General features: G+C 44.2%; 1 protein-coding gene across 11 annotated transcripts in view; it reads left to right on the forward strand.

Annotated features, from left to right (window-relative positions):
• The window catches only part of KTN1 (kinectin 1), a 72,447-nt gene that overhangs the window by 21,524 nt on the left and 37,155 nt on the right, over positions 1–13,768 (forward strand). For all 11 annotated transcript variants that reach the window (XM_068682364.1, XM_068682369.1, XM_068682371.1 and 8 more), the window contains 7 exons: positions 20–157; positions 2,154–2,321; positions 4,741–4,871; positions 7,238–7,354; positions 9,733–9,873; positions 11,747–11,853; positions 13,348–13,480. In XM_068682364.1, coding sequence (XP_068538465.1) covers positions 20–157; positions 2,154–2,321; positions 4,741–4,871; positions 7,238–7,354; positions 9,733–9,873; positions 11,747–11,853; positions 13,348–13,480 — 935 coding nt within the window. The remainder of the gene's footprint in view (positions 1–19; positions 158–2,153; positions 2,322–4,740; positions 4,872–7,237; positions 7,355–9,732; positions 9,874–11,746; positions 11,854–13,347; positions 13,481–13,768) is intronic.

The raw sequence follows: 13,768 nt of genomic DNA on the forward strand, positions 1-13,768 counted from the left end.
TCTCAATTGTCTGTTACAGATGATCAAGAGTCTAAGACTGATTCTGTTGCATCTCCTGCCAAAAAGCAAGACCCTGTCCTGCTCCACCAAGAGATAAAGCCAGAAAATGTATCAGGAAAGAAGAAAGTCTCTGCAAAGAAGCAGAAAGTTGATAATGGTGAGAATACGAAGTGTTTCTTCTTAGCTCAGACATGCCTGACAACTCAACCTTTTTCTTTCTTTCACCTTATTTTTGGGAAAGAAACCTGTAGATTAACTTTCTTAATTTGAAAAAACAGGGATTAAAGGTAGGAAAAATCCTATAGACTGCTCTTTATTTTATGAACAACGAGTACCACTGAACATGGCATGCCTCCGTGAACCTTTCACCTTTCTGAACCTTTTGGATCCACGCATCCCCACTTGAATTGAGGAGCAAAGTATTGACATAGAGTATAAACTGCCCAGACTCTGAGCAGGGCACGTCTCTAATGGCTGCAGTCATCTGCCCCAAACAAGACTGCAGTTTTTTAAATTTTTTTTTGTTTTTTTTTAGCCAATTGCTTTTTCCTCTCGTATTGTCCTTTTGTTAGCTAGCTGTTGCTCCAACATAAACTGCTCATCTTCGCTGTCAAGGCCTTTACTGTTCGTCATCCCTCGCTCCCTGCCAAGACGCTGGTTCTCGTCTCTTGGCTCAGTCTGCCTCTTGTGTTTCAGTTTTTTTACAATGAGTGCTGTTGTGTTTGTGGCGTTTGGGAAGAGCGTGACCACGGAGTCCTCTGAGGCCACCTTGTTAGCTTCTCAAAACTCTTCCTCGCTGGGACAGCGATGAAGAAGCTGGTGGACTGCTCCTGGAGTAGATGGTGTTGGTCACTGTGCTTCCTTCATGTTTTGGTCAGGTCAGACTGGCAGCAGAGTGTCTCACAGATCTTAAACAGGCTTTTTGAGAGGAAGGGAATGAAACAAGGGGAAGATAAAGAGAGGAAGTAAAATAAAAAATGAGGATGCTAACAGAATTAATGTTGGGTATTTCTTCTAGAGGAAACCTCTCTTCACTTCAGTGCTTGCCATGCATGTGCAGGTGTTTGCTTGCTGCTTAAGATGAGAGGCTCTGGCAGGTTACGTGGAAGGTCCATCTGGCCTGTTTTCCTCCTTAAGGGCAGGCAGAATGTGGAAGCATTTTCCAGCTGGCTTGCTGGCAGCCAGGAAGCCACGTTTGTGTTGCACTGATGCCTGAAATCTTCTCTCCCACCCGTTTCCCTTTACTCTCCAGCCCACTGCATGGCATCTGTTCCCCATCAGCCCTTCAGCTGGGCTGGGTGGGTCAGGAGCTTCCCTGCTGCGTGGTGGCTCTGTGCAGGATGTCTCGCATGCTTCAGGCAGCGTGCACTGGGCAAACCCCCAAATCCACCTCTGTCACTGACTGCTTCTGTCGTCCCTGCACTGTTGTTCTTCCTCTCCCTTCCCCTGCTTTTACCTCAGCAGCGCAGACTGAGCAGTTCCTTGGGCAGAGGCTGTTTCTCACCACGTGGATTCACTGCTGTGTGAACAGAGACTGAGGTCGGCAGCACCTCTGGGTGTCTCTCTGAATATTAACGGTGCCTGAAGCCTGCTCCGACAGATGAGAGGTCTTCATTAAGTGCAGCTGAGTCTGCCTGCGGAATAAGCTGGGTTGCTGCCCTTACCACATGTTCTGCTGAAGTGGTTTAAGTTGCTGGTGATGTAATCTGGGTGCAAATGCTGGCAGTAAGGTACCAGCCTTTAACAGAACAGGAACAAAAGACTTACTGTACGTGTATTTCAGGGATGCTGCATGCATTTCGTACACAGCCCGAAGTAAACCAGTCCCACTGATGCTGTATGCAACTTCAATGAAAAAGTGAAATTGAAATCAAAATGTAAAGGTTCTTCTCTGCTACTACTTAAAATGCTAAAAGGCAGCTTTGAAAATATAAATTTAACTGGAGCTATTAAATTCTTATGCATTAGAGACCTTTATTTAACGAATTTACCTGAAGAGCTTTAATGAGTTAAGCTTTGAAGGTTATTAATATAACCAACTATTGAGATTAGAGATGCTGTAAACCATCTCACTAATGTGTTATGCACCTTTTCTGTATATTGAAGTTAATTATTAAAAAGCTTTAACCCACCCTGTGGACTTTTGGTTACAGTTTTGGTGGATGAACCTCTTATTCAAGCAACCACATATATTCCTTTGATGGATAATTCTGATGCTGGCACTTTAGAGAAGAGAGAAGTGGTTGAAGTGGTGAAACAAAACATGAATGAGGGGATCCAGAAGAGCAGTGGCAAGAAAATGAAGAATGAAACTGATAAAGGTAAGAAAATAACACAGATAACTGCTTTGGGCATCAAACTGTGAGCAGGGAGGGAGCATGCTGTGCGTGTGGGGAGGGGAATCTTTTATTTTGTTAGGAAGAAAGGATTTGAGGAGAACATTTGTGGCTGCAGGACACTGTTCTTGTCTGTGCTCACTTATGCCCTGTTTTTGGCACTGCTGAAAGGGCTTTGCTTCATCTGAACCCTTTTAGTGCTGACTGTAGGCTTTTGTGTCCGAACAGTGAGCAAACGGGTGATCGCAGACCACACAGATGCATGAGAGGGTGTGCTAGAATTTCTCAGTGCTTTCCCCCCATCTCCCTGGACTATTCTTCTCTAATTTATGTTCAATGATTTCTCTTAGGGGCTTAGTACTGCCAGCATTTTGTTTCCTGTTCCCTAGCTGTACAGTGGCTGGGTCAGGTATTGGTATCAGTGCTGGAATCCCAAGCACGGGAGTCTGCTTGTGCCTGGGGGTGCAGCCTGCATGCTCCAGTGCTGTTCTAAAGCTGCCTTGGGCTAGCCAGCTAGCAAGTATGTGTGCAGTACAGGGTTACCTGATGGAAATTGCCCCTGGAGTTTGAGTCTGGTGGCTTCCACCAAGATGCTGAATTTTCCTTTTAATGCAGTTGGAATTAGTTAGGAGAGGGAAGCTTCCTTCCTGCTTTCCTAAGGAGGCCTGATGTGACTTCTGAGTGCAGTGTCCCAACCTGAGACCTCAAAATAGGTCGCTGACCTGCTCTAAGGATGCCAGGCCTCCTGAGCTACGAGGTGAGATCCTTCAATTTGTAGGCAGGCAGGGACAGGCAAGTCACTGAGCAGCGATTCCCGTGTTCGGGTCTGTTCAGAGGGCTGGCTCTTCACATTGTCTGCTTGGTGATTCACTGCACTCTCTGTTTTTAGACTTAAATTCTAAAATGCACACTCGAAAGCTTCCTGGCAGCTCTCTCTGGTACCTATGTTGGGTTCCCACTTGCCTGAGGCTCCTCTTGTGCTTCCAGCTCAGTGGCTGTGTATTAATCGCTGTGGGGCATCAGAGCCTCTCGTGTGCACCCGTCCCTTCTCATTTCCTTCGCAAGCTGTAACCTTCTATGTGAGCTTCTAATTCTTCTGTGTCAGCTGGGATTTGCCCTCCCAATATAGAAATCTTCCTGTATTTTAACTGTAAGCTTCTTGGGTGCAAGGGCAAGGCTCCTGCTGCGTTCAGGGAGCGTGGGGCTCAGCCTGCTCCAAGCCAAGCAGGGTCCCGGCAAACCAGGCTCTGCTCTCAGGGTTTTGGCATATTCCTGGCAACGGTGTCATTGGTGTCAATGCAGCAGGGACGTAATCTGAAGTCTGTGGCCAAGGCTAAGTTGGATTTACAACTAGGAGAAGATGTGCTAGAATTCCTCAGGGCTTCTCCCCACCTCTCTGGACTGCTGTTCAATAGTTCATGCTCAATAATTTCTCTTAGGGGCTTCGTATCATCAGTATTTTGTTTCCTGATTTTTTTTTCATTCATATTTTAATCTCTGGAGAGGTTTGGGTTTGCCTTGTGGCTTGGTTTCAGTGGCACATTTAGCAGTACCTGTGGTGAGGAAGCTGGACCCTTCTCCGTGCTCTGTGGGATGTTCTCTGAACCAAGCACTATTTGTAGGCTTTTTCTGGTGCTTTTTTTTCCTGCCAATCCCTTGACAGACTTCAGTGCAGCAGTGAACATTTGACAGATCCTGGGTGCCTCAGTCTTGTACTTCCATTTCCTTAAGTTAGGGGGCCACCTAATGACTTCTGTGTGTGCATCCTCCTTGTTAATGAAAAATGATTTTGTTTCTGGAAGAGCGTAATTGATTTGAAATACGCTTGCCTGCTTGTGTCTTTTTAAACACTTCTGGAATCTGCGATTAAGATGGATCTTACTGGCTTGTCTGCTGCTGCACAAGTTCATTTCCAAACTTAGACCGATGGAATATTTCTCTGGTTTCCATGCATTGTAATCAGAAATATGCCGCTTCTTAAATTCATTACGCTGTCATCTGCATGTTGCTCTTGGAGCCAGGCTGCCTTCTAAATTGGGAGCTCAGTTTGAATTACTGTCATAATACACTGGGAAGAACTCTACAAGTTCTCACATTCATGCTATTTTTTTCCCCCCAAAATCTGTGTTATGCTTTGTCTTCCTGGTAGTGACACTATAAATGTTACCAACTGAACAAACAAAGCGGTGGGATTCTTTTCCCAAAACTGTCAGCTGGCAGATTGTTATCAGATTTAAATGGGAGATGTTGTTTTTGCTGAATGCTCGTGACCTTTTGCTTCTTGGCATTTCAGACTGAAATTAAATATAATGCGTAATGATACCCCATCACATGCTGTTTCAAGGCAAAATAAATAATTCGCTACGGAGTCCAAAGTAAACATATCCTCCCTTCTGTGTTGCAGAAAATGCTGAAGTGAAATTTAAAGACTTCGTAATGGCCATGAAGAACATGATCTTCACTGAAGACGAGGCCCGTTGTGTAGTCGAGGTGTTGAAGGAGAAGTCCGGTGCGATTCACGATGTCTTACAAAAGGTGAATGTCCTTGGGCGTGGGGGGGAGAAAGCTGTGGAATGCTCAGAAATTGGAGAGATGCTGTGAAATCAGCTGTATTGGTGATTTCATTGTGACTAATTTGTTGTTGGAGGACTGTTTTCCAGTTGGTCTGAACTTGCTTTATGGGTGGAAAGCAGTTGTGGGATATCTGCGTGCTGCCATCCCATGGGCTGCCTTGCCAGGCTGGTGGCTTCTGGCTGCTCCTAAAGGGTAGGCACAGCCACGAAGGGTAAGGTAGATAGTGTAGGACTTCTGCTGACTCTAATGTGTTGATGTTGGAGAAGGCTATCTGGTGACCTACCTGCTGACTTTACAACAAATCTTTCACAAATGTGTAAACAGGATAAACTATAGCAGAAATTAAGGAAAACAAAACAAACAAACAAAACCACAAAGCAAACCAACAAAACCAATGGCTGTGCATTCTACCAGTTAATTCTGTGTTTTGTAGGATTTCATCTTGTAAGCTTATATATTCTAGTACTCTGACTCTGGATATTTTTCATAGGATTTTAGGATGCTTCAGATTAGAAGGGACCTCGCTAGGTCTGCAGTTCAGCCTTCTGCTCAAAGCAGGGCCATCCCCAAGGTCAGCCTGGGCTGCTCAAGGCTTTATCCAGTCTACCCTTAAACCCTGGAGGACTGGGATTGAACAACTTCTCTGGGCAACCTGTTGCAGTGCTTGGTGGTTCTTTATTTTTTGGCTTTCATAATCTTTGTATCTATCAAGACAGAAGAGAACAGTGACCACCAATACCTTGCATATATCTACTCCTCTCTTCCATGACACGTTCCTGCATTGTCACTTTGTGCTTGTAACATCCCGTTTGTCACTCTTGGCCTTGCACTTCTGGTCTTCTGCAGATGTGGTGCCAGGAGAGAAATGCAGAACTGGATGTGTCAGTTCAATTAAGGCAATGCAGTAGCGTATCACAGAGTAACTCAGGTTGGAAGGGAATTTAGGAATGTAATCTCATGTAATCTGTCCAGCCTCCCGTTCAAAACAAGATCAATGCTGTGTTCTTACTAAGTTCTTCAGGGGTTTGTCCAGCTGGGTCCTGGAAACCTTCAGGGATGGATACTTCAGTTTCTTTAGGCCCCTGTTTCATTGCTTATCTGAAAATCTGCTCGTAGTGGAATCACCTGTTTTATTCGGAAAAGCAGACAGCTTGCTTGCTGCTTTTATTTCCTTTAAAGAAAGGTTTAATGTTAAAGATAAACCTTTATGACCCAAATGGGTTCCTTGTTTTGTATAAAACCAATAAACGTTAATTTCTGTAGGTGGAAATGTGAATATTTTCCTCTCTCTAGCTTATGCAAGGCATTTTCAGTGTGTTTTGTGTATGTATGCAGTGCAGGTTTTTGCAGTGCATGGTTACAGGTACCTCCTATCTAGGTTATTGCCTGACCCCTCAGACTTCGTGGAAAGAAGGCTAAGTTCATAGTTTTCCCTGTACACTGAGGAAAACACTTGACTAGTTCATGAACTGAGCTTGGATAAAATAATTTTCTCAGTATTTATTTAACCTTTCCCTTCCAATACAAGTACACAGCAGAAACAGTGCCGTTAAAGGAGAGCTTCCAAGTAAATGCAGGGTGGGTTTGTGGGACTGAGGCTCCTCTCTGCTTCTTCCATGATCAGACTTTGAGTGGAGTCTGAGTGCAAACACTTGGGTTTGCCCCCCATGGCAGTCAGTCCATTTTCAGGGCGGGGAACAAATGGCAGGGCTGCAGGGATCGTTCCCCTGCTTCGGTTTCCTGCTTCGGTTTCCTGCAGCATCTCTAAACTCACTGCAGTTCTCCCCAGCAGAGATGTGATCATGTCGATTGGAGGCTCTCCTGCTAAGAGGAAGGAGGGCAGATCAACGTTCCCTCTTCCCTTTGTAGTGAGGCTTCAGGAGATTGTTTGTAGTCCTAATCCAGTTGGATTATATCTGCTTTAAGTGTGGGTTGGACCAGGTGATCTTGGAAGTCCTTTCCAAGCTCAATTATTGAATGATTCAGCATCTCGGTGTTGTTCTCCTTTATTTCTCTTAATGGCTCTTCTTTGTTTTCCCCAGTGCCACCAAAGCGGCTGTCTTCCAACGCGGAAGCACCTTAAGAGCCCATTTATCCTCTTAATTGGTTTCAGTGCAGTGGCAAATGCATTTCCTGGTCTCATGAAATCGGTGCTGCAGGATCCATTAGCAGCAGGGTTGGGTGCCCGTGCCATGTATGCCGTGCGGATGAACTGTTTGGGGGGCAGGAGAGGGTGTTTCTTCCTCTCGGGCTCGTTCTGCTGCCTGCTGGGGTGCTGTGCAGGTACTCCTGGCATGTATGACCATTTGTGTGTGCTTCTCCTGCAGGCTAGCAAGGCAGAGTCGGCTGCAGCCATACATCAGCTGCAAGACAAAGAGAAAATGCTCGCTGCGGTGAAGGAGGAGGCAGCCGTCGCAAAGGAACAGTGCAAGCAGCTCACCCAGGTAAATGTGAAGAGGTTCTTGCGTACAGAGCCACGGGAACAGAGCAGGGGCTTGGAGAACAAGCAGCAGGCAGATGCTGGCTTGCTGAGTTTAGTCTACATTAAAAGATAAAATCTCTTATATTGGGAAAACTTACCAAGACTGCTTGTTTTTATGATGCTGTTAATGTATTTGGGCAGAGTTGTCTTCCAGTAGTTTTTTCCAGATAGGTCAGTCACAGGGACTTTTAAACTGAGATTATTTTCCTTCTCAAAAGATTGCTAAAAGCAAATGCTTCCTTCGTGAGTATAACATGGTTTTGTGGACACAAATAGAAACCACCCCTTTGCAGTGCAGTTTTCGATTTGGTATGTGTTCTAGTATTTGCATGCTTGTGTGTTTCTAGGCACAATACCCATCAGTTTCTGCATGAAGGAAGCTGCATAAAGTTTAAATTCTGCTTAGCAGAGTTGCAGCTCTGCTAATTTTAGACATATTTACAGATGCACCGCTGTCCAGACCAGTTTATGAAACTTTATTTTGATTGTGAAGACTTCAAAGGGAAGTAGTTAGTGTAGAATGAGATAGTTGTGCAGATGTTGTAGTAAATCAGACTTGTTGGGGGGAAAGATCCTTGTGTTTTGGGTAAGCTGGAAGCAGGCTGGCACTGGAACCAGGAAGGTTGTGGGACAGAAGCGAAGCATGGAAAGCTGGCTGAGAAGCAGAGGGAGTGCAAGAAAGAGCCTGGGTGTGGGAGAAGCTGATGAAGAAAGGTGTGTGGGGGAAAATCTGCAAAGTGGTGCTTGTGAAGGCAAGGCAGGACCTGCAGACAAGCAGGGAACGTTGTTAGCTTTTGCAATTTGGGCTGTGGGAGGGAAGGGAGAAGGAGAAATAAATGAGCATTCCTGGAAGCTGGGAGGAAGTAGGTAAAAGCAAAGCTGCTGCAGTGCTAAATCGTGAGGGTAAACAAGGGACAAAGCTCAGCTCAAGTGACACAAAGCTCTTATTTTCTAATCAACGCATTCCTCTGAACACACTCAAAAGCTACAGAGGGACTTTGAGGGGAAGGTGCAGAGGTGTTCTTGAGGGGTGTTGATACAAATGAAAACTGGAGAGGACGATTGAGAGCAAGAGGTGCCTGGCTTCTGCAGTATTTGGCAAAACATGAGCTAGGTGAAAGCTAATCTTGCCAGCATCTCTGGCACCGCCTTGGCAGGTTGCATGGATTTCTGAGGACTGTAGATGGATGGTGGAAATCAGTGGAGAAGGAAGCTAGAAAATGGTCTGGTGCCCTTCCTCTTGTTACAGCTTAGTGGGTGCAAATACCACAACACTAACATCTGAGCAGGCTTTGTGTCAAGCTGTTTAAGGTGTATTTTCAGAAGTGACTTGAAACTGTTGGGGTGACTTTAAGTTCCTAAATACCTCTGTGAACATGGGCATGGGAACTCATCTTGCTTATTTCATTCTGGGAGAAACAGCTTCCTGAACCTAGCTTGTTGATTCTACAAAAAGAAAAAGCTTTTATTTAAATAAAAATGTGTAAAAAGCTGTGAAGAGATGGGAGGTATTCAGGCATCATTTAAGTGCTTGAAATTGTTAGCGTTTCTCCATGTGCTGTGAGAAGAGAGGCTGACTCCTAATGCAGGCACTTTGAATCTCCTCTGGAAAAACATCTGGCGCTGCGTGGAGCTGGAGGCACCTGAAACTGAGGTGCTGCAAATCCCTCATTCAGTGATTGGGGCTTGCTGAAAGCTGCGTTTAATGTTTTTGCTTACTACAGCAAGTGCACTTACATCACAGAGCAGCAGCTCTATGGGCTTCGCAGGTGTCCAGGTTGAATTCCTGGCTAATAAATGATTAATCCAGATGGAAATGTGTATTTTCATTTTGAAAGCTGTAATGTGGCGTCATGCCAGTGGGATTCAGGACTTCTGTTTGGCTATTGCTGGGCACTAATAGCCCCTCTCCTCTGGCAAAACTGTTTCCAACGTTGCCTTTCAACCTGCTACAAAGCAATCGTGCTCTGAAATGCTTTGTAGTTTCACTGCAGTTTATCTGACTTGTTCCATTTTGCTGTACTTGGGAGGAAAATCTAAGGTTTGCTCTGTGTAGTGTCTCTGGCTTTAATTCTCAGGACTCTGTATAAACTCGCCAAACTCAGTAGATACAAGACAACAGAAGACTGCTGTTTAAATTGGCAAACCTCTTTTAATGTAAAACTATGCTGACCTGAAATCCTCGTGAAGGTACTGAAAGCTTTGTCAGGGGTAATGCTGTAATTTCAGAGTAAATGATGCTGATTGTGGTTTGTATACTTGATACGTTTCTAAACATAAAACATCATGTCTGTTGGAGTAGGTGACTTCTTACCCTTTTCCTTTGATTTCCCACCCAAGGAGCTGGTTGCAGAAAAGGAGAGGAACGGCTTGCTTACAGCAAAAATGAGGGAACGCATCAACACTCTGGAAAAGGAGCACGGCACGTTTCAGAGTAAAATCCACGTTAGCTACCAAGAATCCCAGCAGATGAAGATGAAGGTAAAAGCTTTTCCAAAACGCTTCCCCAGAAACTGGCTTCACTTGTTACCCCAAGCCTTGAGTGCAGAGTGCTAACTGATAGTGTGACCCACCTGCAAGAGGGTAGAAAAATTCATGGCAGTTTCATGGCTTAAAGGAAAGACAAGGTCTTTTTGTAGGTGACTGTATCATAGTCTGTGAAAGACCATTGTCAGCCTGTCTCTGGTCCAGTTCTTTCTGCTGAAATGTTAAGCAATTAAGTGTGAAATCTCATTGAAATATTCAACTCCAGAGAGACACTAATCCTGATGATCGTATAGCAGCTGATAAATCTTACTTTAAAATCGTAGTACAGAGTGATTAGACAAGTCAATATACAAGAAATACCATTGATTGGGAAAGTGCTCTGCTGAAAACATTTGCAGGGCATGCTCTTGCATTCTTTTTGGTTTTAGACCCTTGTTACCCTCTCCTGAAGCTGCATTATAACAGAGTAACCTCACCAGAGTTTTTCACTGGATTAAAAAATCTGACTTCTTTTTCTAAGAAAAATGTCCCTTCCTATACCTACTGACAGGAGCTTAGATACGACATTTTAGTATTTTTTTCTACATAAATGTCACAGCGTCAAGCCTGGAATGTGAGCTTTCCAGCCTCAATACTGTTTCTTCTGTTGCATCTTGGCAACCCGGAGAGTGCCATCTCTGCAGTTTTGGAGCAGAACCACAATCTCCAGAGCAGATACTGTTTGAAGGAGGTCTGGGCACCAAGGTGTGACTTCTGTAAATGCGTCTGCAGCGCTCAAAGCTGGAGAAGGACGTGCAGAGGAATTGGTGTCCTGGTTCTGCTCCCCCTGCTGCCGCTTTGTAGCGTTGCAGAGAAGCTGAACCTTAATTATCAAAGCTTCCAGTTATGCAGGGCATTCACCCCTGCTTCTGTTGGGATCATCTGTATATGTGTGGCTTTTTTTTAAACCCACAAACCAAACATTAAAAAGCCTGTAGATGCCCAAGGGACAGCTTTTTACATGTGTTGGTGCTGAACTGGATGTGGCTGCCCTACAAGGGCCTGCTGTCTCCCGCTGTGGTTGTTATGCAAACGTTTGTTTGGACTTCTTTGTGTACGAGATCCTCGTTGATGAGTCAGTCATGAAGAAACTAGGTCTTGGAAATGATGTCAGCTGTATCTGCAAATTGGCACTGGTAGAAGAACAAAGTATTACATGCTACATGTGCTTGAGGATTTTCAGAGCAGGCTGTTGGGTTTTAAGACCAGCTGTGTTGTCATCTGCATATGCAAAGTCCGTTCTTTTTTCCTTTGTACCCTGTCTTTTAATCGTGTTTGAACTATTCTGAAGCAGCTTTAGGTTATTGGGGCTTCTCCCTGCCTCAAATTGGGCTAGAAAAATGCAGTCGAAGCATATTGCCTAAAGATCTATTTCACAGTCTTGACTTCAGGGTATTAGTTGAAGACTTGCCTTTTGTAGTTTACATGCTATAACCTGCGTATTTTTAGTTATTTAAAACCTTTCTGATTTATTTCAAGATGTTGACTTCTAATGTTAATTCACAGTGGTTTTATTTTATTTCCCTCAGGAAAAGGGAAACTGATAACCAGTTATAATACCTAAAGTTACACAGTCAGGTATTCAGTACCCTAAGTAATGTTTGTGTACCACTTAAAACAAATGTCTCGATACACTGGTATAAAAGAAAACTGCTTTTATTCAAGCAAGAGGGGCTGATTTGCATAGTTTAATTGAGGAGTGGGTGTGTGTGGAAGGAGGTAAAACTCCCTCTCCCCAAAAAACACTTGGTGTTATTTACTTAAAGTACTGTGTAGTTAAATGTTAATGTTTTTTCTTCTTCAGTGAATTGATCTTTCTTCCCTTCAGTTCCAGCAACTCCGTGAGCAGATGGAGGCAGAAATAAGCCACCTGAAGCAGGAAAATGGTATCCTGAGAGATGCTGTCAGTACTTCTACCAATCAAATGGAGAGCAAGTATGTTAGCAGCTACTTGGAGCTCTGTGTGTTTTTAAGTTTTCCCTGTAGAGTTCTGGCTTCTGCTCCTTCTGTTTCCATTTTCTTGGCTGTCTCTGAATTTGTGGTTAAACTAGGAAACACAGCTGTTTTGGACTGGGGAGGTACCTGTTTGTATTTGCATCGAGCCAGGACTTTTCAAAACTAATCAGTGTCTCCTATCAGTTTGAAGGCAGAGCAGGTGCTGAGGTCCAACAGGAAGGATAGCACAAGTGTTCAGCCTGTTTTGTAGGGTGTCTGTTCTTCTCCACGTAGCTTTAGGGGAGGAGCTATTGCTGGGCTCCTGGGAAGACAGCAGCTCTGAACTTATAAATCAGTCTTGTAATTTAAAAAAAAAAATACCAACACTGCAGTTAATGGTGTGACTGGGTGACAGCTGGATTTATCCACTGGTGTTTGGAGAAACAGAAATCAAAAACATCTCAAGGTTTCATCTCTGGTTCTTCCTGAGCTACAGAGGACAAACTCACAATGTGTTGTGATAAATCTGAGTGCCCAGCAAGAGATGTAGCCAGACAGGTGAACTGCTGCTGGTGGGCTCCTGCCTATGGAAAGCAAAAACCACTCTCTGCAGGCTCTCAGATAAGTGATTTGTAACATCTGGGGACTCAAGTGTCAAAACAGTGTCAGGACTTGGAAATGGCACTGTAACTTCATTTTCTGGCTGTGGTGTTCACACCAAGATGCTGCTTCTGTACGGACCTTTCTGTTAACTCTTCCTGAATTGTGGAGCATAACTTGGTGGAGGCATGTTCTGCTCCCTGCCTGTGTGATAAGTGCTAGGAGAGGGTACCTGGTTTTAGAGGTACCCTTTTTGTAGAAATGAAGCGCTGTGATCACCAAATTACCTTGAACAATGCTTAATTTGGACAAATATAAAAACAAAATACATTTTATTTGCTTATATACAAAGGGGAGCCTTTCAAAACTCTTATCTTGGGCTATACAAATACATCATCTCTCCCGAAGTGGGAGAGTGCATTGTACACCTTCACAAGTTGATAATGAGCCAAGCCTACAAGGCAGTGTGTAATCCAAAGAGTTGCATGCAGTTAGCAGTCCAGAAGGAACAGTCTCAAGTAAATTATAGATCAATAATCCTTCATGGAAAGAGGAACAGACCATGAACTTCAGTGAGACCTTTCCTTCAGCTGAACCTCTTTACATAAAGCTGTCCAAATTATGCCTATCAGCTTGCATCAGTTCCTTTAAAACGTTTGCTTGTGGCTTCTTGCTGACCTTCGTTTCTGACTCAGTGGGTTGTAGCTGCTGTGTGTGCTGATAGCTGGTGCTTCTGACCCTCATCCTTCTAGGATGCAGCAGTGTGATTAAAACCCAGTACAGCCCTCTGGCTGCAAATATGTACCTAATGCTGGTATTTGAGTAGCTGTGATTATTGCCTGCTTCTTGGAGAGAGGGAAGGTTGAAAAAAGTGGTAAAAATGTTTATTTTTAGGCAGTCGGCTGAACTGAACAAGCTACGCCAGGATTATGCCAGGCTGGTGAATGAGCTGGGAGAGAAGAGCAGCAAGTTGCAGCAAGAAGAGCTCCAGAAGAAGAATGCAGAGCAGGCAGTTGCTCAGCTAAAGGTGACTTTGGTTTTTCTCTGCCTTGCTGAGTTGGGCTTGAGGGTTTATCTGAGCCAAGTCCTAAGATGAGCCAGATGCAAGGCGTGTGGGAATCACTTCAGCTGTTTTCCCGGTCACTTAATCTGTTTTCTTTTTATGCACAAGTACCTGAAAATAGATAATTGCTGAGCCATCCTATGGGCTTACTTAACACTTTCATTCAGTACTACATATTTTCAGTGGTTACAAGCTATGAAGTGAAACTTACCCTCCCAAGTAAATATATTTGCAAAGTGTAATTGGTGACAT

The sequence above is a fragment of the Anas acuta genome, chromosome 5 (genome assembly GCF_963932015.1).
Source record: "Anas acuta chromosome 5, bAnaAcu1.1, whole genome shotgun sequence".
In the NCBI taxonomy this organism is placed as follows: domain Eukaryota; kingdom Metazoa; phylum Chordata; class Aves; order Anseriformes; family Anatidae; genus Anas; species Anas acuta.